The sequence below is a fragment of the Zingiber officinale genome, chromosome 5A, assembly GCF_018446385.1.
Source record: "Zingiber officinale cultivar Zhangliang chromosome 5A, Zo_v1.1, whole genome shotgun sequence".
Lineage (NCBI taxonomy): Eukaryota > Viridiplantae > Streptophyta > Magnoliopsida > Zingiberales > Zingiberaceae > Zingiber > Zingiber officinale.
The window spans coordinates 126580662-126607658 of record NC_055994.1 but is presented as its reverse complement, the minus strand read 5'-3'; the positions used below and the strand labels follow the sequence as shown (position 1 = coordinate 126607658).

Below are 26997 nucleotides of genomic sequence, written 5' to 3'. Positions count from 1 at the left end.
TAAAATTATAATATGAATTTTAAGAATTTAAATAAATTGGAAAAAATGACTGGAAACCCGCGGCCGCACCTGTTATCCAAATCGCATGCATATTTCAATAATATTTTTTTTAAGAGTCAGTTTTATTCGAAATTAAAGAATCATTTAAATTAAAATTAATTTATTTTTAAAAAACTATTTTATGTATCTATATTTGTAGATTTAAATTTAATAATGTAAATTAAAAATGATTCATTTTTAAATTTATAAAAATTTTCATAAACTCATTATAAAATTTAAGACAATAATATTTACTAACTAACTATACTAATAAGTAATTCTGTTAAAATTTTAAATTGATAAAATAAAATTTTAAAGATATATTGTTAATTTAATTTATTATTCTCAATATAAACTATTAAATTTAAATTCAAAAGGAAATTTTTAAAAATATTCATGGTAGTTCGAAAATGACGGAATGAACCTATAAATAATGAGAAGGAATATTTTAAAAAATATAGGATGTGATTTAGAAATTTCCAAATTAAGCGTGATTTAAGTAATATCGAAATCATTACACGGTCCGCACATTTTTCCAATGCGGAAAATCAAGATCTCACGCCGCTTCCGTGTTTGGTCGGCCGACTAGACGCTTCTAGTAACGATCTGCGGGCCACCACCAGTTGACACGAATTGGCGGTAATGACGAGGGGTGGACAAGAGGGGCCTATTCACCCACTGCCTACGGCCAGTTATGGCGCGGATGGCTGGCAGTGTTTGTAACTTCTTCCTCTCGTAATCGCGTTGTGCTTTTTCTGAGTTGTTTTCCCTGCGTGAGGGGCCACCAACCGCTCTGTCGCCGACGACGAATTTGAAAATAATAAGAATTTTCAAAATCTTTATCATAACAGTTGGAATTTACCAAGCGAAGCAATAATATAATAGATATACAACGCGTATATGGTATGCCACTCAGAATAAAATAATAAGAATTTAAAATGTTAAAATATATATATATATATGATGATTGTATAATTTTAGAAGGTATTTTTTCAAAAATAAATATGTGCACAATGATTTTCTTTTTCAATGAAAAATTAAAAATAAAATAAAAAAAGAGAAACGGATGGTAGTCAAAAGAAGAGAAATAACAGTGGGTCAGATGTCCAGTCTAGTCTGAGTCTCCCTTTTGAACAAGAACAAAATTTGTTTCCTCCTTTTGCTTATTCGACTTCTCCGGTGAAGCCCACCGACAGAGGGAGGAAGAGAGATGTCGAACTCGAAGGCCGCAGTGGAGGCGGCAGGGGGAGCGAACGTGAAGGCGCGGTCGTCGTTGTGGGATTCGATCCGGGCGTGCGGGATCTTCGGGACGAAGGTCCAGAAGGAAGAGCTCAGGCGGCGGATCGTGATGCCGGCGTATCTTAGGTCGGCTGTCGCTGAATCCATCCGGGTCCGGGATGTAGGCGCGGGGGTCAGTGCTGCGGCTGAGAAACGCAGCGGCACGGAGGCGGACGAGATGCCGGAGGCGCCGCTTGTGGTTTTCGTGAATTCCCGCAGTGGTGGGCGCCATGGGCCCGAGCTGTTGATCCGGTTGCAGGATCTCATCAGCGACGAACAGGTTTAAGTGAACTTTTTCCCTCTTTCTTTCATGCTCTCGCTGCCGCGTTTATGATATTTAATTGGGATTCCTTGGCGAAAGATCAGTAGTAGCTTGTAGGGAGTACCTTAACTTTCCGCATACTCTTCTTCAATTTCCGAGTGAAAACCTTAAATCCCGTAAGTCTGATAGCAAGTCCTGTGCCTCTCTCGATCGACTTAAGCATTACTTGGGAGGTTTTGATTCTTTTATTTCTGACTTATAAATTGCGTCTACTTCTTCTCCTTGTTATGGTTGAAGCCAAGCTAATTTTCTGATGTGAGTGATCGCAAATTCGTTTCTGGAGGAAAACATCGATTGACACTTACTATTTCTTGAATGTTTTCCCGCCCAGGTCTTTGATCTTTCAGCGACGCCACCTACTCATTTTGTTCGTTATGGTTTAACTTGCTTAGAGAATTTGGCATCTCTGGGTGATGATTGTGCAAAGGCCATCCGTGCGAAGCTAAGAATTATGGTATGTTTATATATATATATGTATTAAAGTTACCCTACTGATTACTTTTTTATGAGCTTAGGTAAGTTTTTTTATGGTTGCATACTTGACCTTTGCATGTTTGAATTTCTTAATGTAGTAGATATCAGTCAAATATTACCTTTCATTTGACCCATTCATGGTTTGATGCAATTTCACAAGATTTGTTTAATTTGTTCTTTCCTGATAATGACAAAATGATTCTTGATTGATTATTTTATTTTTCAGGTTGCAGGAGGTGATGGTACAGTAGGTTGGATTCTGGGGAGTCTTGGTGAACTTTTTGTGCAGAACAGAGAGCCTGTTCCTCCAACTGGTATTATACCGCTTGGAACGGGGAATGATCTTTCTAGGAGTTTTGGATGGGTAAAAATTTGTACATCTCTATCTTTGATTGTTCCAATTTAATTGATAGCATCAGTTTACTTGCGGTACACCATTGCAGGGTGGTTCTTTTCCTTTTGCATGGAGGTCAGCAGTGAAACAATCTCTTTTTAAGGCCGTTTCTAATCCTGTTCGAAACCTTGATAGGTGAGCATTTTCTCTATTTCTATCACAAGATTGGTAGTGCAAACTTTTTAATTATGTATTTCCACATACAGAATTTTCATTATGGAATGCTTATTGTCATCTCATTCCATATTTCAATCCATATGGTTGTGATGGTTTAGGCATGTTCAAAGATAGCCGATAAGTTCTTTAGTTGTGTTAAATTTATTGGAGTGGAAGATGTAGAAGGTGGTATATATATGAAAAAAGGATCTTGAGTGAGTGATGGCTGTTCACTCATTTTTCAATACAACTAGTGATATTGTCTTCCATAGAGCCTTATGTGAACAACCTTAAATAATTGGAACTTGGAACAAACATGACTTGATGATAATGATGATTCCTCACACCATATACCCCACAAACTTCATACATTTCCCACACATTTCAAGTTATCAATTGCATTGAATATTTACAAAATTGACCCACCGAATTGCTTACACTAAGGTTGCCAGTATTTGTGGGTTTCCGCATATCATGGGTGTTGGATTCATCAACTGTGATAGATTCTAGGTCTTGGGTTTGATTGCTTACATTGAATAGTGCCCATTCCTGAGGTGGATATGGAGGGGGAAAAAAAATCTAATACTCATTTCAAGATAATGCAACTCTTTCTTCTCTTGTGCCACAAACAGAATCTGTGGTTGTGTTAACCATACAAGAGTACGATTTGTTCTGTTAGCTAGGAACTGACCTTCTGCTTTTGGTATGTCTTCTTCAAATCCTATCCAAAAAGAACTCCAGTTAATGTAACTAGAATTAGTATAAGAAATCTGAATAATACTATTGAAATAGTCTTACATTAAGTTTGATGGAGGGTAAGATCCATGGAGTTAGCACTAAACAGTGGGATTAACATGACTTGGTGGTAATTAGTTTTAGGTGATAAGTTGATTTAATGTCATTATCATCAGCCATGTAGTTCCAACTATTTAGAGTTGGTTATATGATTCTTTTCCCTCCATTGAACTCTATGCAAGAATTTGCTAATGGATCAATTTTATTATATTTAATTTGTATCATTTCCCTCTACCCTTAATACCTTTAGGGTTTATTTATGAGGCTAACTGGGATTATCATTTTTTTTTTAGGGTTTATTTACTTGGATGGAAGATATGAGGGGAGGGAATGTGACACAAATGGTGTATATAATGATGGAGCTCCATATTTAATTTTGTAATTGTTTTTGCCTTCCTCTTGACTGTCCATCCAAGTAAACAAATCCTTAATTCTAATTGAAAGAAACTTTCTTTTTGTGTGCCATAAAGGGAAATTTTTTGTTGAATAAAATTATACAAAAGTATAGCTTGTTCTATTTGTTAGGCACTTGCCTTTTGATTTTAGGGTCATGTCTTCTTTAAGTGATATCCAAAGAGAACAATTATTGTAATTGTAAGTAGTGTTAGAGATCTGAATATTACTAGTGAAATAACTTTACATAGAGTTCAATGGAGGATAAAGTTCAAATAGTCAACCCAAATAGCAGATTGACATGAGTTGATGGTGATCAGATTTTTCATGATTAATTGATTTGATATCATCCACCATCAAGTCATGTAGTTCTAAATATTTGGTTTTAGTTATGTAGTTTTTATATCCATTCATTTAACTTATGCTAGACTTTGTTGATTATATCTAGATCAATTATATCAATTTTTATTATATTATCTACCATTTCTATGTCTCAACCCCTTATACTTTTAATTCTAATTTGTTTGAGTTTTCTATCTTTACCATCTCAATTCATTTTGACTCATTTTATATCGGTTGGAACTGCACCTAATTTTTCGGACAATTTCTTTGGCGATTGTATTTCTATTTTTAGTAACCTATATATCCATTTTGGCATTGTCATTTATGCTATTTTTTGATACTTGTTTCCTAATAGCTCTTTTCACTAGCCAAGCTTTTGTTGGGGGATCGGTCGACCGGCTTGAAGGGAGGTTGGATAGACGGCACCCCCAAATTTTTGCTTCCTACACTTGTTAGCTTGCGCAGCGGAAATACAAAACAAACAAGCTAAACTAAAGACAAGAATAAGAAAGGATGCAAACTGCTAACAAGCACGTTTACGTGGTTCGAAGATAACTTGCTCCTACTCCACGGCTGTCCGTAAGGTGGACGATCCCTCAATCCGTCGGTGGATTAATCCCCCGAAACTCCGGCTAGCACAATCCTCCTTGTCGGTGGAGAAACCTCGCCACAACTCGATCAAGAGCACTTGGATTGCTAGGGCACTAGTTGACTACTAATTAGAGGTTACCCACCACTAATTTCATCCACCTCAACCAAGCTCCCAAGGCTTGGTTATATAGGTCACGGGTTGGAAAACCCCGCCTACCAGTCGACTGCTAAAACATGCAGTCGACTGCCCTCTATGGAAATTCGACTGTTACATCCCAACGGCTCGATTCCACACTGTCAGTCGACTGCCCCAGTCGACTGCACCAGTCGACTGATAAAACATGCAGTCGACTGCTACAGTAGCGCTACAGTACTGCTACAGTAAAACCCTAAAACTAGGATTTTACTCCGAGTACAATCTCTCATGCACTCGTACCCTCACCCTTATGACTCACTTGATGCTTCTTTGCAGCCTTGACATCTTGCCTTCAAGCTTACTTCCTTTGGCTCTCGTCCCTCGGATGCATTCAAGCCCTCGGCTCGTCCCCAATGTCATCCTTCGCGTATGCCTCGAAGTCGCTTCCCTCGGCCCTTGTCCTCGCTGCCTTGTCCGCGGTCCCTCGGATGCTCCATCCTTCACCAGACCCGAAGCCATCAACCTGAGTCACATGTGTATCCTGCATATCTGCACACTCACATACACATATCAAATAACAAGGGTGAACCTAACTTAAACCCTTTGCCCAAACACCAAAACACATGGTCCCGCGGACCATTGGGATTGCTCCAACAATCTCCCCCTTTTTGGTGTTTGGCAATACGTTTAAGTTAGGGAAAACATATAGCAAATAAACATGCTAAAACAAATGGGCTTACGTTGCCAAAGCTACATACTTGGACTTACACCGCCGAATGGACTTACGTTGCCAAGGCTACACACTTGGACTTACACTACCTAATGGACTTACGTTGTCAAGGCTACACACTTGGACTTACACTGCCGAATGGACTTACGTTGTTGATCCGGTGGTAAGAGCCCGGGACCCCCTAACGAGGGGTCAACGCCACGTAGAGGTCAAAAGGCCAAGTGGTCCGTCAAAGAAGGGTGAGCCAACCGTACTCATGAGAAAAGGGCAAGCCGATCGGTCTGCCAGTAAACATCTGATAGTAAAAGGCGCCCTGACAGGGATCGGGGTTCCGACGCTCAATGAAACAGTAAATAATGACCGAGCGGAAGGCCTAAGAGAAGGCAGGACGTAATGGGCGCACCGCCCGGCCGGCGCAGGGAATTAAAGCCTTCCGGACGGCTCTCTTCGTCTAGCCGGCCGGATGGATGTCCTGGCCGGCGGTGGGTAAATAGGGACAGGAACATCTGCTGACAGCCGTCAAGTCGTATGGCTAAGCCATACTCCTAGTCTGACAACGGGGTGTCCTGTTGTCCCATCGAAGGCGCGATGGGACTGTTGCAGTATGGCGTCAGGTAAGCTTGGGTTGCGGACACGTACGCGCCTCGGTGGGCGTGTAGAAGCTCTTTCACCGCTCTATATAAAGAGCCGCAGACTTCGCCGGAGGTACGCGTTCTACAAGCTTTGGAACTACTTTTTCCACCATCTGCTTGCCTGACTTGAGCGTCGGAGGGTCGCCGCCGGGAGTCCCTTCCCGGCCCGACTTCTGTGCAGGTTCGCCGGGGCTTCGTACGACTAGCCGGAGGCCCACATCATCGACTAGGAGAGCGTCACGTGCCCAGCGTCCGTTGAGTCAGCGTTCGGACAGGATCAGTTGCCAAGGTTACACACTTGGCAACCGCCGTAACAATGCATCATGCATTTGAACCTATCCCAAGGCTCTCCCTACACCTACGCTCCCCATGAGCTAGGATTTTTACAACGGGCTTTTTAAGAACCTATCCCAAGGCTCCCCCTACGCAAAGGCACGTTCAAGTTTTCCCAACTAAACCTTACTTCTCCCCCTTTGCCTAACATCCAAAAAGTCCTCCAACAATATCCCAATTGTTGAAAACTTGTCATTCCAATTGACCCTAAACTCGTGTGTTTATCCCCCATGAATTTCATACACTTGTATGAGTTGACTTGGTCAAAATTCAGTGCTGAAGACAATTTCAGACTGGTATCAGTCGACTGCAAGAAGTACCAGTCGACTGCAAGAAGTACCAGTCGACTGGTTGCTACTGGCTGAGCGAACAGAATGCTTTTGTTTCCAGCCAATCGACTGCATGTTTTAGCAGTCGACTGGTGCAGTCGACTGCTAAAACTAGCAGTCGACTGGCACAGTTTCTGACCCAATTTCAGAAATGCACCAATAATTCCACAGACCTCCAAAAATCTCCAAATTTTGTGGAGAGGTCTGTTTTACCCATGTCTACTTGGGAAAAATACATTCAAAAATGTATCTATCACCAATCCCAAGTTTGACACAAAACTCAAAACTAGCTAAATGGTTCAATTTAACCTTGACCTAAAGTCCTAATTTTGGCTTCCTCTTGATGTATTTGCCCATACTAACTCACAATGCATCTCTAGCATTGGTTTATATGACATCTATACATCCAAAATCAATTATCATGCTATATGACCCCAATGTCATATTTCTAAGCATGAAACAAAACTAAATTGTGCCAACACTCTAGGTTTGAGACTCAAGTCCGTCTCCAAACCACTTGGCACATCTCATGACCCCTCTAGACTCCCAAGTACAACCCACCTGAGATCCATTGGCCATGGGTCCCAATTTGACTCTTAGAACTCCCCCTAGAGCTCTTAACCTTAGCCACCTCCCTAGGTGACTCATCTATTGTGACCAAACCACAATGATGTCCCTTAGAAGATCTCCTTATCTTCTTGACCTTGGACACATCATCCTTGCCATAATCATATGAAACCCTAGCATATTTCTTTTTATTGGCCTTGGATGACTCTCCCTTGCCCTTATCATGTGTCACCCTAGCACATGGTCTCCTTTTGGCCTTGGAGGGACTAGATCGGTATCCCAAGTCCGATCTATCATTGTTGGGTCTTTGGCTACCCAACATCATCCTTAATTCCTTAGATCCAACATTGAATCTCTTAAGGAATTGTTCTAACTTATCAAGCTTTCCCCTTAAAGCTTGATTCTCCTTCTCTAGGTTTCTAACCCTAGAGTTAATTTGTCCAAATTGGACATTCCTAGACCTACCCTTCCTAGGCATGTGTCTCCCTTTCTTGGGATTAATGCCTTGGGTCTCCCTAAGTCTATTGTTTCTAGATTTTTCATGCATAGATTTCCTAGGATTTTGATCTACATTAACCATATTCCTATCATGATATCTAAATCCAAAATTTGGCATAGGTAAATAATAACAATTATTCCTATCATGCATGGAGGAATTTAAATTTGATTTCAAATTTAAATTTGGGTTTACCTTACCCTTTAGCTTTGGAGCTCCCCCTTGATTTGAGCTCCTCTTCTTCTTCTCCCATTTCTTTAGATGCGCAAGCTTCTTGATTTCCCTCTTCTTGGGGCATTTTGTGTGATAGTGGCCCTGCATGTAATGCACATTCTCCTCCTTTGGGCTTCTTCATTCCTACAACCCATGTTAGTATTCAAAATAACTTGATTGGGTTCAGGAGTTACCTTCTTCTTACCCAATGGACACCTACTCTTGTAGTGTCCCTTCTCATTGCAACCGAAGCAAATGATATGCTCCTTTGACTTTGCTTCGGTGGAGGTGCTCACTAGGTTGACCTCCAAGATCTCTTCTTCCTCCGTCTTGGATTCTTCTTCAACCCTTGAGGATGTTGACGATGCTTCTTCATCCTCCTTCTCCTCCTTGGAAGTTGAGCATGATTCAACTTCCGTTTGTTCCTCTTCAACTTGAGCAACAAGACCCATCTCAATGGGTTCTTCGTCCTCTTGTGTAGGTTTAGGTTCTTCTTGTAGAACCATCTTCACCTTGCTCCACAACTCGTGGGCGTTCTTATACTCACCTACACCATTTATCACATGATTAGGCAAAATATCAATCAATATAGATATTACCTTTGAATTTGCCTCCGATCGTGTGATTTGCTCTTCCGTCCAATGTCGTGGTCGGAGCCTTTTTCCCTTCTTGTCTCTTGGGACTTCGAACGGGTACTTGATCACCATCATTGTATCCCAATCTGTGTCAAAGAAGACTTCCATCTTCATCATCCAAAGTGTGATGTCCCCAAGGCTTCCTCCTTCAAACTTTGGCGGTTCTATCAAGCCGGTCATCTTGTGCTTCCTTGGCGGTTAGTCCAACGGAGAGCGTCCTCGCTCTGATACCACTTGTTGGGGGATCGGTCGACCGGCTTGAAGGGAGGTTGGATAGACGGCACCCCCAAATCTTTGCTTCCTACACTTGTTAGCTTGCGCAGCGGAAATACAAAACAAACAAGCTAAACTAAAGACAAGAATAAGAAAGGATGCAAACCGCTAACAAGCACGTTTACGTGGTTCGGAGATAACTTGCTCCTACTCCACGGCTGTCCGTAAGGTGGACGATCCCTCAATCCGTCGGTGGATTAATCCCCGGAAACTCCGGCTAGCACAATCCTTCTTGTCGGTGGAGAAACCTCGCCACAACTCGATCAAGAGCACTTGGATTGCTAGGGCACTAGTTGACTACTAATTAGAGGTTACCCACCACTAATTTCGTCCACCTCAACCAAGCTCCCAAGGCTTGGTTATATAGGCCACGGGTTGGAAAACCCCGCCTACCAGTCGACTGCTAAAACATGTAGTCGACTGCCCTCTGTGGAAATTCGACCGTTACATCCCAACGGCTCGATTTCACACTAACCGAGCGAACAGAGACATTCTGTTCGCTGCCAGTCGACTGCTACAGTATTGCTACAGTAGCGCTACAGTACTGCTACAGTAAAACCCTAAAACTAGGATTTTACTCCGAGTACAATCTCTCATGCACTCGTACCCTCACCCTTATGACTCACTTGATGCTTCTTTGCAGCCTTGACATCTTGCCTTCAAGCTTACTTCCTTTGGCTCTCGTCCCTCGGATGCATTCAAGCCCTCGGCTCGTCCCCAATGTCATCCTTCGCGTATGCCTCGAAGTCGCTTCCCTCGGCCCTTGTCCTCGCTGCCTTGTCCGCGGTCCCTCGGATGCTCCATCCTTCACCAGACCCGAAGCCATCAACCTGAGTCACATGTGTATCCTGCATATCTGCACACTCACATACACATATCAAATAACAAGGGTGAACCTAACTTAAACCCTTTGCCCAAACACCAAAACACATGGTCCCGCGGACCATTGGGATTGCTCCAACAGCTTTCACGTTAGATGAGCCTCAAATCTCCCTTGTCTTTGATGGTCAATTGCAACGTGAATATCCCACATAGCAGTTCCTTCATAACTTTGTTCCTTGTGTCAATCTTGCTTGAGAATAACACATCTCACTTGTATCAAGCGTGATGCAATGATATATATAACAATGATGCTTATGCGTATGCATTGTTATCCACATTTATATATCATCTCTAAATCTTGTTGGTTAATGCATTGTGCATGACTTTCTTTCATGTATATATCTTAACAAAAACCCTTCCATCCTATGGAACCAATTGAGTATGCTACATTAGAAATGTACTAGAGATTCTCCTACATTCTCCTTTCTAATCCACTAAGTCATAATTCTCTGCTTTTTATTTCAGTGGGGAAGCTCCACCAGCAGTATAGTAACGTGGAAAACTTCTCACACATAATTGATCATGAGATAATTATCTTATGAATTCTTTTTTCCCTTATCATGCAGTTGGCATGTTACAATCATAATGCAAGAAACGCAGGGGATCCAATTGCCTTATTGTCTTAAGCCTTTGGTAGAGTATGATCTCAATCAGGTACAATGTTAAACATGATCTCATTCTATCTACAATTCAGTTATGGTTGCTATGCTCCTCCAAAGGTTTCTGATTAGCATTTGGTTCCATTGCATTTTCTAGTAAAGAAGTTTATGTTATAGTTTTCATATGCAGGTTTCAAGGTTAGAAGATATTAATACTTATTTTATTGACATGAAAACATCTATTATGACATACTAATCGCTCTTAAAGAGTAAAGTCTAGTATATGCCTGTTCAAGTATGATTTCTCATTTGTTCTATATGTGCTTAGTTAAGCAGATTTGCTATCATTTAAGATGTATGGTAACATTTTGGAAAACTTACTGTTTCTATAGGATGTTGATATACAAAGAGGATTACCTGAAAAAGTTTCTTGCTTTGAAGGAGTCTTCTACAACTACTTGAGCATCGGTATGCTCTGTCCTATTCCTTAAATTCATAAAATTTTCATTTCTTTAAGAACAATTTTGGGGAATTTTTTGAGCCAATAGTATCTTGGATCTGAATTTACTTTTCAGGCTAACATCTTTATTCTACTCCATATGGTTGCAAGGCCCTTACAGCAAATAATGTTACCATTTGGATGATATGTTTACTTCATTAAATATTGAACTTTCTGGCAGAATAATATGTAGTCAAAAAAATGTTAATGAAAGGTTTACTTCTATAAATTTATCTCTTGCCTCAGTTGCCTGTATGTAGGATGACTATCATGTCATAACTGTGCTGTATCATATCAACAATTTGTCTGTAGTATCTTTGTTTTTTTGCCTATTCCTCCAAACTTCTTAAAATGTTTTTTTTTCTCTTTTCTACGTCTAGGTCATCTGGTAAGGACCTTGTATTGTTGTATGAGGGCCTTGTTTTATGGTGATATTGCTTCAGTTTATGCTAGATGTTATATGACCACATAACATTTTATGTGGCTGTGTATTTCATCGATTTAGTGCTTGCAAATTGTTATTCTTTTCGATATCTTGTGTTGCAGGAATGGATGCCAAAGTTGCCTATGGCTTCCACCATTTACGTGACACAAAGCCATACCTTGCACAAGGCCCAATTTCAAATAAAGTATGTTCCTATCTTTATCACACTGCACGTCAGTCAGAGGAACTTGTAGCACGATGGATAAAATAAACGTCATTTTTAGTCATTTCTACTGTTCATTTGAAATGGGAACTAATGATTAAAATATTAATTAGAGAATGAATTCTATTCCATATTCCAATTATTATCAGAATCTTCTTTTTTTTTTAAATCATGCTAAAGATTGGAAACTTTTAACCTGCAAGTAATAACAATTACTTTATTGTTTATAATTTTCTTATTAAAAAGTTGCCAGGAAAATGATGTTTTGCTGCCAACAACAACAACCACCACCAAGTCTTATCCCACGAGGTGGAATTGGTGATTTTTGCTGCCATATTAGTATTATATTTTAATAATGGTTTCAAGTGTAATAGTAAGTATTGGTTGGCACTGCCAAAACGTATAGTTCCCTTCACCAATTCATATGTATACTGTGCTGGCATAAGGAAATGCCATAGTGTGGCCTTTCCAACACACTTTCAGTCATATTGACTGAAACTTCAAAATTCTTTTCTTAAACCCATGTTTCGGTTTCATCTACCAATCACAAGAAGGAGATGAAGTAGGGGATGGAGTCTTTATTGAGGATCATTGTTTGGGCTCACCACAATTGGAGATTTACCATGAGCTTGAGGATCATTAGTTTGACCTTATGGTCACTTGCTAGATTTGAGCCCTATCCATTTCTCTTATGCTCGTTGTTCAATATAGGTTATTGTTCCTCGAGATAGAAGTCAGAAACCTCTTGATTAGAAAGCCTAAAATTCTCTTTCCTTCTTGTAAAACTTGACTTGGATGCAGTCAGGAACTGTCTTTATCCAATAACATGGGATACTAAGTAATAACATCATTCGTTTAAAAAATATATAAATAATCTACTGTTGTTTAGTAAAACTATATATGTATAAATATCTACTGTTACTATTATATAATATTTTGATTCTAGACTAATAATGTGATTTATTATTTGCATATGTATTATTGATAATTTGATATTTAATGATACATAATAAATAATCTTCTTAATTTTTAGAATGAATATTTTTTCTACTACTTTTAAATGAAACAAGTAGCATTTGTTTTGCAGTTGATATACGCTGGATACAGCTGCACACAAGGTTGGTTCCTTACACCATGTGTGAGAACTCCAAATCTAAGGTTAGTAATAGCACTTATTTATCAATTGTTTACTTCTTGAACTTCGTTTTTTTCCTAGAGCAAAACACAATTAATATTCTAACTATGAACTACTCTTATTTGCTCAGAGGGATGTTACATTAGAAGTCACAATTGAATGCATGAATATAAAACATTATTATTCCAACTTAAGAGCTTAATTCCACTTTGCTAATGTTAATTGAACTATTATCATGGCTTTGTGATACATCTTCTGTGAAATTATTGTTGACACACCTTGACAACAGTTTATTGCTGCTAGAAGTGTGCTAATTACTTATTTAGAGGACAGGAAATTATCAAACCTACTGGTTTTTTTCAATCGTCCAAGGCATCTATTTGCATTATAAATGGATGCAATAGATCTGGGACTTCTGTCACTTGAATATACTTCTTATTGGTCAAATTCATAGAACTTAAAAAAAAAAAAAAAAAGAAATGAAATGAATCAGTATTCAGTAAGTTGATCTTGATTCAAATGCAGGGGGCTTAAAAACATTTTATCCCTTCATGTCAAAAAGGTTAACAGCAAAGAGTGGGAGAAGATTCCAATACCTACTAGGTGACATACTTTAATTTGTTATTTTTATTATCTAATATACTGTGGCAATGTTCAGGAGATCATGTTTTAATATCTCCAGTTATTCATAATTGATGATCACTGAGTTACATTTTATTATTTTGTTGAACTGCTATGGTTTTATTCATGATAACATATTTGATCCATATTTTTTTCTTTCATTAGAAATATGTTCTGTATTTGTACATTAGATGAGTATTATGATGGGCTATTATGCTTTCTATTTTTTCCATGATGGGTTATTATGCTTTCTACTTTTACTTTAGCTCCGACCACTAATCACTAACCAAAAGTCCTTAAGCATGAAGTAATGGTAACTTGCTCATCTGCACATACTTTTTTTTATTAGCCCACAACTCAACATGAGGTCCAATGGTGGGTATGCCATTACACAGACAATTCTTTCCAATACCTCACCTTCCTTAGGATTAGATAACAGAAGTGACTTATTACGTTGGGAAGCCTAACTTCTAGTCAAAAATGCTTGAACCCAAGTTAATAGTAGCTTACTCATCTAAGCCTTCGCAAGGTTTCTTTATTAGTCCACAGACAGGAGTGCCACACCATAGTAAATTTTCCATTCTGGCAAGCTTTCTCTGTGGGAGATAATGTTTTTTCACTAACTAGGATTTTTCATCCGTCCGAACTCTTGAGTTACCCAGTGGAAATTCTAGAACTTGATTTATCATGCTTTGGTATAGCCTTGATTTCTAGACTACTGAAATAAAGAATTCGGGAAATGTTTGAAACAAGTAATGAAAATTTTGAAATTGCATAATAGCCTTTCTAATTGTTACATTAGTTTTCTTGCTGAGAAAATTAACATGGAAGATGCTGTTATTTCATGCAATTTCTTTCATATCTGACATGCTCAACTTATTTATTCTTCTGGTAAGGAAATAATTCTTCAATGGTCCATTTGCTGCAGCGTTAGGTCCCTTGTGCTTCTAAATCTTGACAGTTATGGAAGCGGAAGGCATCCATGGGGGCATCCTTCACCTAAATATCTTGATCAGGTTGATATTACTCATCTGTATGAAAATTTTACTGTCTAGACACCTTCGCAGTTAATCTTTGATCTCAATTTTCTTAGAGTGTCTTGGCTTGAGAGTCTTTTGTCTAGATTGACTTTGCTGTTAATCTAGATCTTAGTTTTTCTGAGTAATTAAGCTTTATGTTTTTGTTTGGTAAAGTTTACTGGACTTGTGATCAGGTCAGATTGGCAGTTCTATCTGTCATCATTTGCTTATCACCCGTGCCATTGTATATGCCAATATGTATTCTTTTTCAGATTGGAGAATTATATCCTTGTTTCTTCAAGAAGACACTCCATTTTATTTCTTACAGTTTTACGCTTTTTACGCTGTGAAGCTTCTTTAGAATAGTAACTCACATATAGTTTCTATTCTATCTGTTTATTATGAAGCATCATATGTTAGATTCGTTCCACTTTGTGGTGATTTCTGTTCACTGAAGTTTTTTCGTGCATAGGTTTTTCACTGATATTTGTTGCTATTTTCATTCTCAGAGAAGGTTTTATGAGGCTCGAGCAGATGATGGGCTGCTCGAGATATTCGGATTGAAACAAGGATGGCATGCTTCCATGGTTATGGTTGAAATTATCTCTGCTGTACACATTGCTCAGGTTTCTTCTCTATCTTTAACTTTCTAACTGTGATTTTATTTTTGGTAATTTTCTGAAATGTATTAGGGTTACTAGATCACGAAGCTTTTGCTGCTTCTAATATTTAGTTTCATACAAGTCAACTGGATGTGTATTTTCCTAGAAATAAACAATCAAAATCGTTTTAATTTGAGCAATGACTGGGACGTATTATAATTATCAATATAGAGCAAAGTACAGCAAGAATTCTCAGATACATATTTAGGTCTGGTTGGGTTAGGTCAGTCTTGGAAGAAGAAAACGATGGTATGGTTTAATAAAAACTCAAATTTTTTTGTAGTTTTATATAAAACCTGAACCCTACCAGATTTGAAAAATAAAACTGAACTAGAAGATTTGATAGAGTCAGGTTTCCATTGAGGATCATATTTCTTAGTTATCCCTACTTGTTTTTTTATCTTTTTATCTGTGAGACATTTACATTGTCACTTCTTGTTTACGAAATACAAGAATTTGTCGAGAATTTTCTATTTAATGATTGGAAAAACATTCATGGTGTAACTCCATAATAAGTGAAGGGACCATATTATACTTGAGGTGCCAATCACTTTCCAAATTGATTGTGTTAATTGCTTTGCTACCTGAAATTCTTCGCTTCATGTGGCAACCCATAAATTAGTTAACTAATTCCATCTTGGTCAGAAATTGAGTGCCCGACAATTGTGGCCGCGTTTCCATGGTCCCCTCTTAGTCTCTTTCGTAATTGCAATTGTATCGCGGCTGAAATCCGGTCGTAATTGACTGTGATCCCTTCTTAGGTTCACATTCCTACCCAGGTTATAGTTTGGGTCGGGGCAAGCGGCCGGAGACCGCCCTTGCTCGGCGCTCATCAGCCTGGCTGCCCGCCCACCACCAGCGGCCTTCGGGCAGCCTCCGGCCCTATCCCGATCCAAACTATAACCTGAGTGGGAATGTGAACCCAGGGAGGGATCACAGCCAATTGCGGTCAAATTTCAATCGTGATCCAGCCATAATTGTGAAGGGGAGTAGGAGGGGACCATAGAAAAGCAGATAAGAGGATTCACACTCATAATTTGTGCAATTATGGTCAATGAAGGATGAGGAAACTAAGCGATATAAGCAAAAATAAAGCTTCCTATCATGAATTTATCATGAAAAAGTAGGAAATTGGAGGTCCTTACTGGTACAAGCGTGATTCACAATTTAAGTGGGATGTGCCAAGTTGAACTAGCATGACAGTCTTGTTCCCACCTCTATTAGTTAAGGGATCACATTGGTTGATTCATTATATTAAATTGCCATTTTTATGAGCATGCTAAATTTATCTTCTTGAAAAGATTTAGCACCCCATCATTGGGCATGAAAACTTTAACAAACATTTATAACAGGCTGCTGCTGTCAAGTTGGAACTACGTGGTGGCGACTGGAACAGAGCTTATTTGCAGACAGATGGAGAGCCATGGAAACATCCTTTAAACAGGGAGCATTCTACATTTCTCACGGTAGAGCGGGTTCCTTTTCAATCACAAATGATAAGTGGAAAATAGATTATTTTCCTCGACGATAAGGCTCTAGTAGCATAAGCAATGTTGTATTTAGGGATATTCTTTTCCAATTTTTATCTGACTCCTTAAATATCTAGGAAGTAGCTAATCTTTTGTCATATGAGATTGTTGCAATCGATGTGTGAGAAATCGAGGTGTAATGCAATTGAGCACCGAGGCTGCCTCTAATGTAAAATGGGTTATGATGTAAACAGTTAGGACGTGTGCTTAGTGTGATGAAGATCATCTAATTGCTTAGGTCCATTGCCCTTGTTTGGCCGTGGTGTTGGTTTGGTATGTCCATATGGGATCTACAAAATTATATGCTTTTTAATTATAATCCATCCATGCTTTTTATTTAGTCCTTGAGATTCGGAAAGAGTCACAAAATTTTATATTTGTGAATTTGCCTTCGGAATTGTACACTTTACAGGCGTATCCTCTTAAAATTTTAAACATAAGTGTTTATTTATCTTCTTGTAAAAAAAAAAATCTTTGTGCTCCATATTTATTATAAGTAAATAATTTCTATAAAATAAATGATAATTATAAGATACATAATAATGACAATAATTTAAAAACTTAAAAGGAGGTTGAATAGAATATTTAAAAAAAACAAAACAAAACAAAAAACTCGACGAGGATATTATTGAATGATCATTTCTTATGGAATTTGTTTGAACGTAGCAATTGGATCAAGTCAATTAATAAGATTAAACTGATAGTAAATATGCAAGAGAATATGAGTTCTAAAAACAATATCTAATAACAAAATGCACGAGAGAAGGCATAATAAACAGAGCAAATGCGTCGCCCAAGATTTACTGAAAGGCCCACTGGTTCTCCTTGCGAACCTCTGCCTCTTCCTCGGGGGTGAAGTCGTTTTTGATGTTGAATGTCTTGCGAATCTCTTCAGGAGTCTTCCCCGTGATCATATTAGCTATAGTCTGACATAGCAAATCCAACAGCCCCTTGATGTCCATGTAGTTTGCAGCCTGAATACACCAGAACATGCTATCAATATAATACAAAATAAATCTTCAGAAATAATAAGAAATACAAGTTCAATAAGGGCGTTGGATGAACTAAATAGTCTGATTAAGATCCCTTCGAAATAAAATAATGCATTAGAAAGTTGGCGAGTAAACCAAATCAAAAGAGTTAAATTGTTTTCCAAAATTATCCAAATTGGGAACGAATTGAATGAATTTGAAGGGGAGAAGGATCAGAAAAGTATCGAATCTTACCAAGAGGAGATCGAATAGGGTTGGCTGGTCGACGTCAACGAATTTGGCACTCCAAGACTTGAGTTCTTCTTTGTCGTCGGAAGACTCGGCGGGGTCATCGACGTGCTTCTGGCAGTACTCAATGACCTTGGCGAGGATCTTGGAGGTGACGTTGGGGAGGGGGATCGCGTCCTCTGCACAGTTGTCCTCGACCATGTGCTTGATGGTCTGCGACTTCATGGCCACCGCAGCGTCCACCTCGAACGCCTCGCCGTCGGAGCTCAACAGAGTGATCTTCTTGTCCATGGCAATGCAATCGGCGAACGCTCGAATCGAAGGAGGAAGCGAGGAGAGACGGAAACCAGAGGATTCGAACGGGGAAAATTAAAGCGTCGATGGAACCACAATGGCACCCTGGCCGAGCAGCGCTTTATATAATGCTCAAAAGATTACCAAGCCTCTCGTAATTGAATTCGCCCTAGTTTTTATTTTGAACTAGTACAACTTTTATCATCATCAATTCATAAATTTACAATCAAATTTAAAAAATACAAAACAATGTATTTTGTTAAATATGGATATAAACTTAAAATTTACTTTAATTATACAAAAATTCTTAACTAACCTTTTAAAACTCCTAACTTAAATTTGTAATTTATTAAAATCTTGTAAAAACAATCAATTATAATCAATCTAACAAATCCATAATATTTTGTGGACAAATTTCTTTTAAAAATCCTTTATTTTTTTATTATCTTCATACTAAAAATAATATTAGTTTTAGCATAGTCAAAATTACTCTAAAATTGAACGAAAATGTATTTATAATTTTTTAAAAATCCTTCGTTAATGTAGCATTGAATTATTTGTGTCATAATACTTACTTGGAATAGAAGAAAGAGATGTCCCGCTAATATAGTTTCTATTAAACAGAAAAATATTATGTTCCGATACATCTCAAGAACTTCCAGATCAAACCGTTAATCTCAGACCAAAGAAATGGCAAGTGCAAAACAAGCAAGAGATTCCAATGCCACTATCAATATTGAAATAGTGGCTGAGTAATTGCGTTACTTTATTTTCCTCCCTTTTGTCTTCCAAGAAGCAACCTCGCAGAATTCGGGCTGAATATGATATATATGACTGGTCTTACAAATGAGATAATAGAAACAGCATTTGCAGGCGAATAGAAACAAGTATATAATGAGCGAAAACAGAATAAATTTCACAACGCCGAGCAGAATGCAGTGAACTATCATGGCTTGTATGCTCTTAGATGTAGATTTATTGTGTAATTACATAACCCGTGCAAACCTTGCGGCTCCACAGGAGCATATCTTCTTCAAAATCTTGGAGAATGCTGTAATTTTTTGCTTGTGATTTGAATTTTTTCATCATCCGAACTTATGGAACACCGCCATCACGAATAATAACAAATAATTTATCCTATGGAGAACTGCTGTAATTGTATGAGTTACTGCTGTTTCCTGAAGAAGGGTTTCTGACAGACAAGGAGCTTCTCATCGCTGCTACCATCGAGCTCCATCAAGCGAGCATCCCATCTCAGTTGCGTGGTCAATGATCTTGCAGTTTCAACAAGAAGAGTTGTATCGCGAATTATCACCCAACCCTACATTGTTTTCCAGCATCAATATAGGATTTAGTTCGATTCAACCAAATACTCAGAGCAAGTTCCAAACCAAGATGCATAGTATAACCTAACCAGGCACTTAATATGCAATGAGAATAGATAATCATCATTACAGAAGCTGCTTGTGCAACACCAAGAGATTATTCCTGACTTATAAGTGATTATTTCAATTACACTGAAATAAAAAATGTAAATGTTCACATATTTTCTTCAAAATAAACAAGGGTGATCCAATCCAGTTATAGAAATGCAATCGATGACAAAAAATGCACATTGGAAACGTTGCACACATCAAATCTTCTTTTCAAAAATATTGGATAATGAACTTAATTATATCAATTTGCAAATGCTAACAAATAACTTATATTCAAAAAGGAAAATCCAACTAAACCATACACCACAAGGAGGTGCTCTCCACCAGCAGCAGATGTGACATCCTACTTTAGCCTCAAAAGGGAAAGTTACGGCTTAAGTTGGATCACTGGCGGTTAAGTCTAAAAAGGTGAATTGGTTAGTTCTCATTCAGATGAACTGAGAGACGAAACCGTGGTTCCATGAATAGGCAACCTTTGTGTGTCTGCATAGATACCAGTGTAGCAACCCACTCCACATGAGAGAATTTACCCATTAATCTTATGAGGCACAACCACTAACCAGTAACCCCAAATGATCAAGCCCAAGATAAAATGATCAACTTGCCTAAGTTAATAATCCTTTTCAATTAGACCGACTTCTAGCGTGCATGACCAAATATTCACCTATTAACTTTTCTTTAGCCAAAAAAAAAGAAAATAACCCATTTGAAGAGTTTTACAATCAATAACAGATACCTCATGTTGACAATGAAAAAGATCAGCTGAACTGAATTGTAACAATTGAAGGGTCCGCATAGAAGGAAGGACACAAAGTAACAACTTGTTGATTCACTTCATCCCAGTGTGATGTGCTAAAACTTAACCAATTAGGAAGAACTATGGAATCAACAAAGATGCAAACGCAGTGTTCTGTATTTCATGTTGAGAAATTCTTTTGGTAAAACAGCAATGCTTGAATATGAGAAACAAATGTGGACCATGTGGTGAGCAACTGAAAACTAGTAAGATGAGAAAATATAAAGTAGCAAGTGGAAGAGATTACCAAATTTACTGCCTACCACATGTTTATAAGTTGTAACTTAGTGCTAGTCACTCTATGAAGATATTATTTCTTTCAGTTCTCCGTTAAGGGACTTGCAACCCTGTGACAGCCAATAAACTCGATATCTTATCCCCATGAAAGATACAACAGATAGATTGTTAATGTCGAGGAATACAAGGTGGCAAAAGGCGAATACGCTCGCCCCCAGTGCCCCTGCCAACCCGTCCCAGGGCCAACACGAAGGTTAACAACTGAACTAGGGGTGCTCTGGTTATGGCGTTGTTACCCATTGACTGAGGTGCCAGGTTCGAGCCCCCACCTGCGCAGGCTCTTATCGATTAAAAGTCCCCAATTTGGGGCCTGTTGACTGAAGGTCGCTGCTTCGGCGGTGGGATGCTCTTATCAACCAAGTGGTACTGAGGCTCCCCAAAAAATCCCTTCGGGGGTTTCTAGGGTATGGGGCCGCGAAGCGGTGGCCCCAGTCACTATAAAAAGTTTACCCTAACTTAGTTAATGTCGAGGAATACAAGCCATAATATTTGTTATCTTTTAGTGTACCTTATTCAACAACTTCAATATCTTAATACAATGCCAAAAATTAGTATTTTTGACCAAAAATATTTTTATATGGGAAATTTTCAGCTAATACCAATAATAACTATGCTTGAAAAGTAATTTCATTGAAAAAAGGGAAAAAGAAAAAAACATACCTCAGGTCGTAGAATGCGATCAATCTCTAAGAGTATATCAAATGTGGAACACCTATGCATTTGGCGAGCTTCAAGTGATAGCAATCCTTCAGCATGCACCATATCATAAGTTCTTGGATATGTTGGGAAGGCTTCACACCTAACAAAAAGACTTACATAAGCTCATGATGGATAAATAACTAGAAGAGCCATTAACTATTATTTTACCAGGATACTTGGCAACTTTCAGTTACGAACTGAATGGGAACAAGAACTATGATAATTCATTAAGAATATGGGATCTTATAATGTCAAAGTTCGAAACCCTAACTATAAAGAATTAACACCCAAAAAAATTGCAGAGTACGGCAGTTAGATGTGAGTTTTTTAGATTGAGCCGTATAGCTTATTGAAGGGGAAATGGCAAAAACAAACTGCTTTAGTCCATCATAAAGCTACCTTCAAATGGAAACCTAACATGAAGTTCAACAACCAATGACAAACACAAGTAGACCAGCTGTATAATTTCCTTTTGTAATTTGTAACCCAAAACACACCATCATCTATTTAAAATTTTCAGTTTCTAAATACCATCCCGAAATTCAAATTTAAAATATTTTTTAATTAAAAATTCATTACTTAGAAAAATATCTTCAACAAATAGCATACATTGTGAATCTTTAACTTGAGTATGACAACTAATAACCTAACATGAAGTTCAACAACCGATGACAGAGACAAGTAGACCAGCTGTTTAATTTCCTTTTGTAATTTGTAACCCAAAACACACCATCATCTATTTAAAATGTCCAGTTTCTAAATACCATCCCGAAATTCAAATTTAAAATATTTTTTAATTAAAAATTCCTTAGTAAAATATCTTCAACAAATAGCATACATTGTGAATCTTTAACTTGAGTATGACAACTAATCCAGGAGTTGCTACTGGTACAAAAAGAACTAGCTCTGGATGTAAAGCAAATAATTACTAGCCACTCCTTTCTTTTCTAAAATTCACCACAACAATTGTCTTGAAATTCTATCTTCAGCTTCTTTTCTGAAATCTCTTGCAATATTTTCTTTCGGTAATTATAATACCAAATAAATCAAATTAATTTGAATTTTAGCAATTTTCATTCCCTCACTCCCACCCACTTCGTAGAGCGACTCATTGTTATTACCATCACGAAACAAAGATTATTTATCTCCCTTTTTCTCATAAACTGACTAAAACTTTTCCCTCCATTCGTGTAAATGAAAACAAATATGTACAAGTTTGAGGATGCAATAGACCAAGAGGACCAAGAGTGTCTTTAGAGTTCAATACCAGTCATGTTGAACGCCAATAAAACCCCTGTCGAAAATCAGAGGAAGATAATTAGGGCCATTTGTAGGCACAACGTTCATCACCCATACAGATTTCCCAGCATCCAACAAAGCAGCATTAAAACCTCCAAAATGAGCACTCATGTCAAGAACATTTCTGAGCATGTTAAAAGGCGGGGAGGGTTCCTCATCGCCAGGTCTCTTTGGATGATCTGAGAATATCAGAGGTGACAGAAGTGACCAATAATTATGAATCACTGAATTCCAATTTGCAGCATCCTCGGTTAAGTCCTCTGGATGTAAACCTGTTGAGTGAAAAATATTTTAACATTTCCATATAGAAGATGACATAATACTAATGTTGGTACAATAAATAAAATCTATCAGCTAGATCTGATATTTACCATATAGATCAAGTTCAGTTGAGTTCAATCTTGCTCGAGAAGGCCAAGGAGTACGATACTCAATGGGAATCCATCGCTGACTTCTCATCCCTGCAATGCATGGATTTAGTGGTTGATAATATGGAGATTCAACATCATGGCTCCTGCCACAAACTGCAGGTCCAGCCTTTCTGCAAATAGAACACATTTTTTAATTAGGTACAGTGTACGGAAAAGGGTGGCAAAACAGATTCAACATAATGACTTCCCTTATGAAGGAAATAACTCAACATAAGTATCAGGGAAAAGGGAATACCGGGAACTGTAACATTTCTTTCTGCTAGTCTTCTTCCAGACAATTGTTTCATCTTGTTGTGACAACATATCCCAGCAAAGATTTTCGGCAAAGTCACGAATTATTGACCACTTCTTTTGATTTTCTTTATCACGCAGGGATCTATGAGTATTCATTTGGGAAGTCCAGACAAAATAACCCCCAGGTCTCAAAAGTCTATCAACTTCAACTAAGAAGAGACCATCTGCAGTGGTATCCATATATTAAAAAAAACAAAATGCTTAAATAAAATCCTCAAACATTGAGAGATTAAGAGCAGTATTCCTATTACTTCTGAACAAGAAACATCAAATCTAAAACAGCTCATAAGCTCAGGAGACTGTAAAGCTACATGAGAGTTTGATATGGACTTTGCTTATATCAATTTATCAATCTTTTAATATCTTTTCATAGGAAACTATTCTCGCAAAGGGGAGACTATGCGGTTTGTGCATCAACTTAGCTAGATCAAAAAGCCAAATATTGGGAATCCTAGCCAATCCTATTTGTTCATGAATTGAAAATTCCAAAATCCCAAGTTATCAGAGTCAACCTAGATTGATATAGTCAATTTTCTTTAAGTACTTCACTAAATATAAATATGTTCCATTTGAATGGCCTACTGGTCTGATCGTCCAACTAGTAAAACAGGAATCCAGGGCTGAATTAAAATCAGTTTCCAACCAAGGTATAATATCTATGATTAAAGTTAAAATAAAATTGCAGGTGTAGTGGCCCTCAGCATCAAAAGTAATACAGCTAAATTTAGATACCTAGCAGATGGCTTGTGAAACAGAATTCTCAAGAAAATAAATTTGATATATGCCATTACAAACCAAATGAGGTCAATTGCACATTGCAGCAGAGCAACATGAATTATGGACAACGTGGCTTATTAGTCATGCTGACACTTGTCCTTGGCTAAATTCAAAGGCTTGTTTAATTGTTTTAATATAAATTTACTTGTCAATCCAGAAAAAAAAAGTACCTGCTATGGTCTATTCCAAGAAAGCGAGAAAAATAAGAACATATAATATTTATGATCTTTCATTCTATAAATGTGATAAGTTAATGCTTACCATTTTTATCCCACTCAACATCACATCTTGCACAGTGCAACATATCAAAGGAAAGGTAAGGGAACGGCAATTGTTGTGTTGAAAAGGAACCGATCAATGCAGGAATGCCTCTCTCAAGTGTGAGTTGGACTTGACTACCTGATGTCTCATAATTTGCAATGCACATAGTCAAGAGTTGTTTGGAGAAGAGATGTGCTCCAAAGCTACCAAAACCACATCCAATGTCTAAGACAGTTCTTATCTGCAAATTAGTGAAACCTTGTTACTGGAGAGCCACCAAATAAGTACAAATACACATAAATCCAACAAGTTAGATTTTGAAAACTAGACGCGATGGTACTTTATACTTAAACATGATTTAACTGACAGATCAGCAGAAGTACACAGAGGAGCTTCTGGGACATATATTGTGTAAGGTAACAAAAAATCTAGATATAACAGGAAGCCCACAATTTATCCTTCACACTTACAATAGCTTCCGGATATACTTCAAATTTGCCTTGACCTTTTATTGCTATAGTTTAAAATTTGAGTTTCAAATGGCTCTAAAGAGAGATAATTCATCAATTATCCAAATAAACCCACAGACAAACTAAGCAAAAATGAGTTCTTTCATAGCCCAAATTCATGATGATTTACAAAAGGAGAGATGATAACTTTATATGCAATCAAGAGCAGAACTCATACATTAACTTGGCTAGATGTTGGATACCATAGATAGGAATGTAAAAATGATTTGTACCCCGAGATTCCGAGAAGTAGAATTAGCAATGAAGTTATGTGCATTAATCAATATCTCCTTTAGTTCAATTTTCTCCCTTACAGCTACAAAAGAGGACACAACCAAATAGGCAAATAGTTTAGTGGAAACAAACACTAACCCCAGCCTCGATGAAATTAGATTCTTGCAACCCAATCATCTCGGCTATTTGGTGGGTATAATCTTCTACACCATCAACCATGATGGAGCCAGATCGGAATGAGATTTGTTCTTCCTCCACCATCATCCTACCAATGCACAGGTCATTAAGTGAAATGCTTTAAATGACTATAAAACATTACAAATACAGTCTACCTTTTTGTCAAGCTGCCAGAGGAGAACTCTTGTCCAGTGATCCTGACATTATCCTTCCAGATCAAATCCCTCCCACTTGGCCACCTTAGTGGAATTCTATAATTCCTTGGAGATAGAACTAAACAACCCAGCATGGTGTCATGTAAACATTTTCTCTCGTACTCAATTGGTATCACTGGATCTACAGAATCTAGGTTCTCTGAGACATTATTATAACAAGGCACATAACTCTCATACTCAGCTGGGCAAAATTCTAGTTCTTTCAATCGTGCAATCCCGAGGGATAGCTCCCCGATCTGTGTGAGATCAGCGACAACCTGTTCTTGTAGTCGCCGGTAGTGGTGATAGATATTACTCCGGGGGGTGGTGGAGATGGAGATGGCCCAATAGAAGGATCCAGAGAGGGAAAGTACTACTAAGAAAAATAGACTCAGCTTAAGAAAAGTAAAAATGAGGCTTTGCCGGCTTCGATTTGCTCCAGAGGTGCTCAGGGTTTCATGGTTAAATCCATTCTCTCCCAGATCCTTTCCCTGGAAGCTCATGTCAAACGGATCATGCCCTGCGGTGCTGCTGCTTTTTCCGCCTCCAGAAATCCCACGATAGAGCGGTCTCGACATCACCTTTTTCCCAATACTCACTGGAGTTCAGCGAAAACTCAAGTTAAAACTTTGCATCTACTAAAAATCATGCTAGATCCAACAAAAGAAAAAGAAAAGGAAAATAAGAATCTCCTTTTTCACCAACTAGGAATGTGAAAACTGGAATACATCAATAGGAAAGAAGCAAGAAAAGAGTTTGGCCAGTCACGCTTCTTTGAACCGCATTAAATAGCTATGGAATGGACCGTCTACCTCATTCTATGGCAAAAAAGAAAAAAAATGGTAAAAAGGGGAATTACCAATCTCGCGTTCAAGTTCAGTATAGTAAGCAAATTAGCATCTTGGTTTCAGTTTCCTACCTATTAATGCCGCCCAATCGATTCAGACACTCCGACTGCAACAGCTCAAAACCTAAGGCATGAAACAAACTCAACTCAAGGAGCAAACTCTACACAAAAACGGTCTTGGGAACGGGAGAGCAAACGACGGAAGGAAAAAAAAAACACCACAATTTTCTCAGAATAATGGAGATCTAACAAGCTCCGCCTTCACGCGGACCTGGCCCTCTCATTTTTTTCTTCGATCCAGATCTTTTCTTTCGCCGCTTTCGTCTCTCTCTAGACAGAATTGCAGAAAGAGAGTAGAAAAGGACAGAGGAGATCAACCTACCTTCTGCGTCTCACTCGCTGCTGCTCTCCTCCCCTTCCTCCTCTCTCTCGCTCACGGGCTCCCCTCGCTAATGAGATCCGCGTCGCACTCAACAGCTGTTTGAAAGCGTCATTATTAGTTATAGCTTTC

General features: G+C 38.3%; 3 protein-coding genes across 5 annotated transcripts; 1 reads left to right on the top strand and 2 right to left on the bottom strand.

The window, feature by feature from the left end:
- Positions 1–1149: 1149 nt before the first annotated feature.
- On the top strand, positions 1150–16964 carry LOC121981659 (diacylglycerol kinase 3-like). The gene is made up of 12 exons (XM_042534280.1): positions 1150–1597; positions 1971–2093; positions 2340–2477; positions 2557–2642; positions 10577–10664; positions 11002–11077; positions 11655–11737; positions 12843–12913; positions 13416–13493; positions 14440–14527; positions 15040–15156; positions 16545–16964. The coding sequence occupies exons 1-12, from the start codon at positions 1250–1252 to the stop codon at positions 16701–16703; spliced, it is 1455 nt and encodes a 484-aa protein (XP_042390214.1). The 5' UTR covers positions 1150–1249; the 3' UTR covers positions 16704–16964.
- A 444-nt stretch (positions 16965–17408) lies between these two features.
- Positions 17409–18316, bottom strand: LOC121983218 (SKP1-like protein 1B). Its single transcript, XM_042536174.1, has 2 exons — positions 17948–18316; positions 17409–17695 (listed from the first exon to the last, which is right to left on the bottom strand). Exons 1-2 carry the CDS (start codon positions 18230–18232, stop codon positions 17522–17524), a joined length of 459 nt encoding a protein of 152 aa, XP_042392108.1. The 5' UTR covers positions 18233–18316; the 3' UTR covers positions 17409–17521.
- A 720-nt stretch (positions 18317–19036) lies between these two features.
- LOC121981658 (probable pectin methyltransferase QUA2) lies at positions 19037–26997 on the bottom strand. Of its 3 annotated transcripts, XM_042534279.1 has the most exons (11): positions 26869–26957; positions 26559–26610; positions 26452–26457; positions 25601–26237; positions 25407–25533; positions 24526–24766; positions 23429–23651; positions 23134–23303; positions 22731–23034; positions 21425–21563; positions 19037–19556 (listed from the first exon to the last, which is right to left on the bottom strand). In XM_042534279.1, the coding sequence occupies exons 4-11, from the start codon at positions 26215–26217 to the stop codon at positions 19401–19403; spliced, it is 1977 nt and encodes a 658-aa protein (XP_042390213.1). In that variant the 5' UTR covers positions 26218–26237; positions 26452–26457; positions 26559–26610; positions 26869–26957; the 3' UTR covers positions 19037–19400. The 3 variants fall into 3 exon arrangements, with proteins under 3 accessions (XP_042390213.1, XP_042390210.1, XP_042390209.1); XM_042534276.1 differs by lacking the exon at positions 26452–26457 and having other exon boundaries at positions 26869–26967; XM_042534275.1 differs by lacking the exons at positions 26452–26457; positions 26559–26610 and having other exon boundaries at positions 26869–26997.

Bases quoted from the DNA above. Each gene is read 5' to 3' on its own strand.
- LOC121981659 (XM_042534280.1), top strand. From the start codon at position 1,250: ATGTCGAACTCGAAGGCCGCAGTGGAGGCGGCAGGGGGAGCGAACGTG. The intron at 2,478-2,556 runs GTAAAAATTTGT...ACACCATTGCAG, and splicing joins TTTCTAGGAGTTTTGGATGG to GGTGGTTCTTTTCCTTTTGC. The intron at 11,078-11,654 runs GTATGCTCTGTC...CTTGTGTTGCAG, and splicing joins CTACAACTACTTGAGCATCG to GAATGGATGCCAAAGTTGCC.
- LOC121983218 (XM_042536174.1), bottom strand. From the start codon at position 18,232: ATGGACAAGAAGATCACTCTGTTGAGCTCCGACGGCGAGGCGTTCGAG. The intron at 17,696-17,947 runs GTAAGATTCGAT...TGGTGTATTCAG, and splicing joins CCCTATTCGATCTCCTCTTG to GCTGCAAACTACATGGACAT.
- LOC121981658 (XM_042534275.1), bottom strand. From the start codon at position 26,217: ATGTCGAGACCGCTCTATCGTGGGATTTCTGGAGGCGGAAAAAGCAGC. The intron at 25,534-25,600 runs GTAGACTGTATT...GTGCATTGGTAG, and splicing joins TCTGGCAGCTTGACAAAAAG to GATGATGGTGGAGGAAGAAC. The intron at 23,304-23,428 runs GTATTCCCTTTT...TTCTATTTGCAG, and splicing joins AAGAAATGTTACAGTTCCCG to AAAGGCTGGACCTGCAGTTT.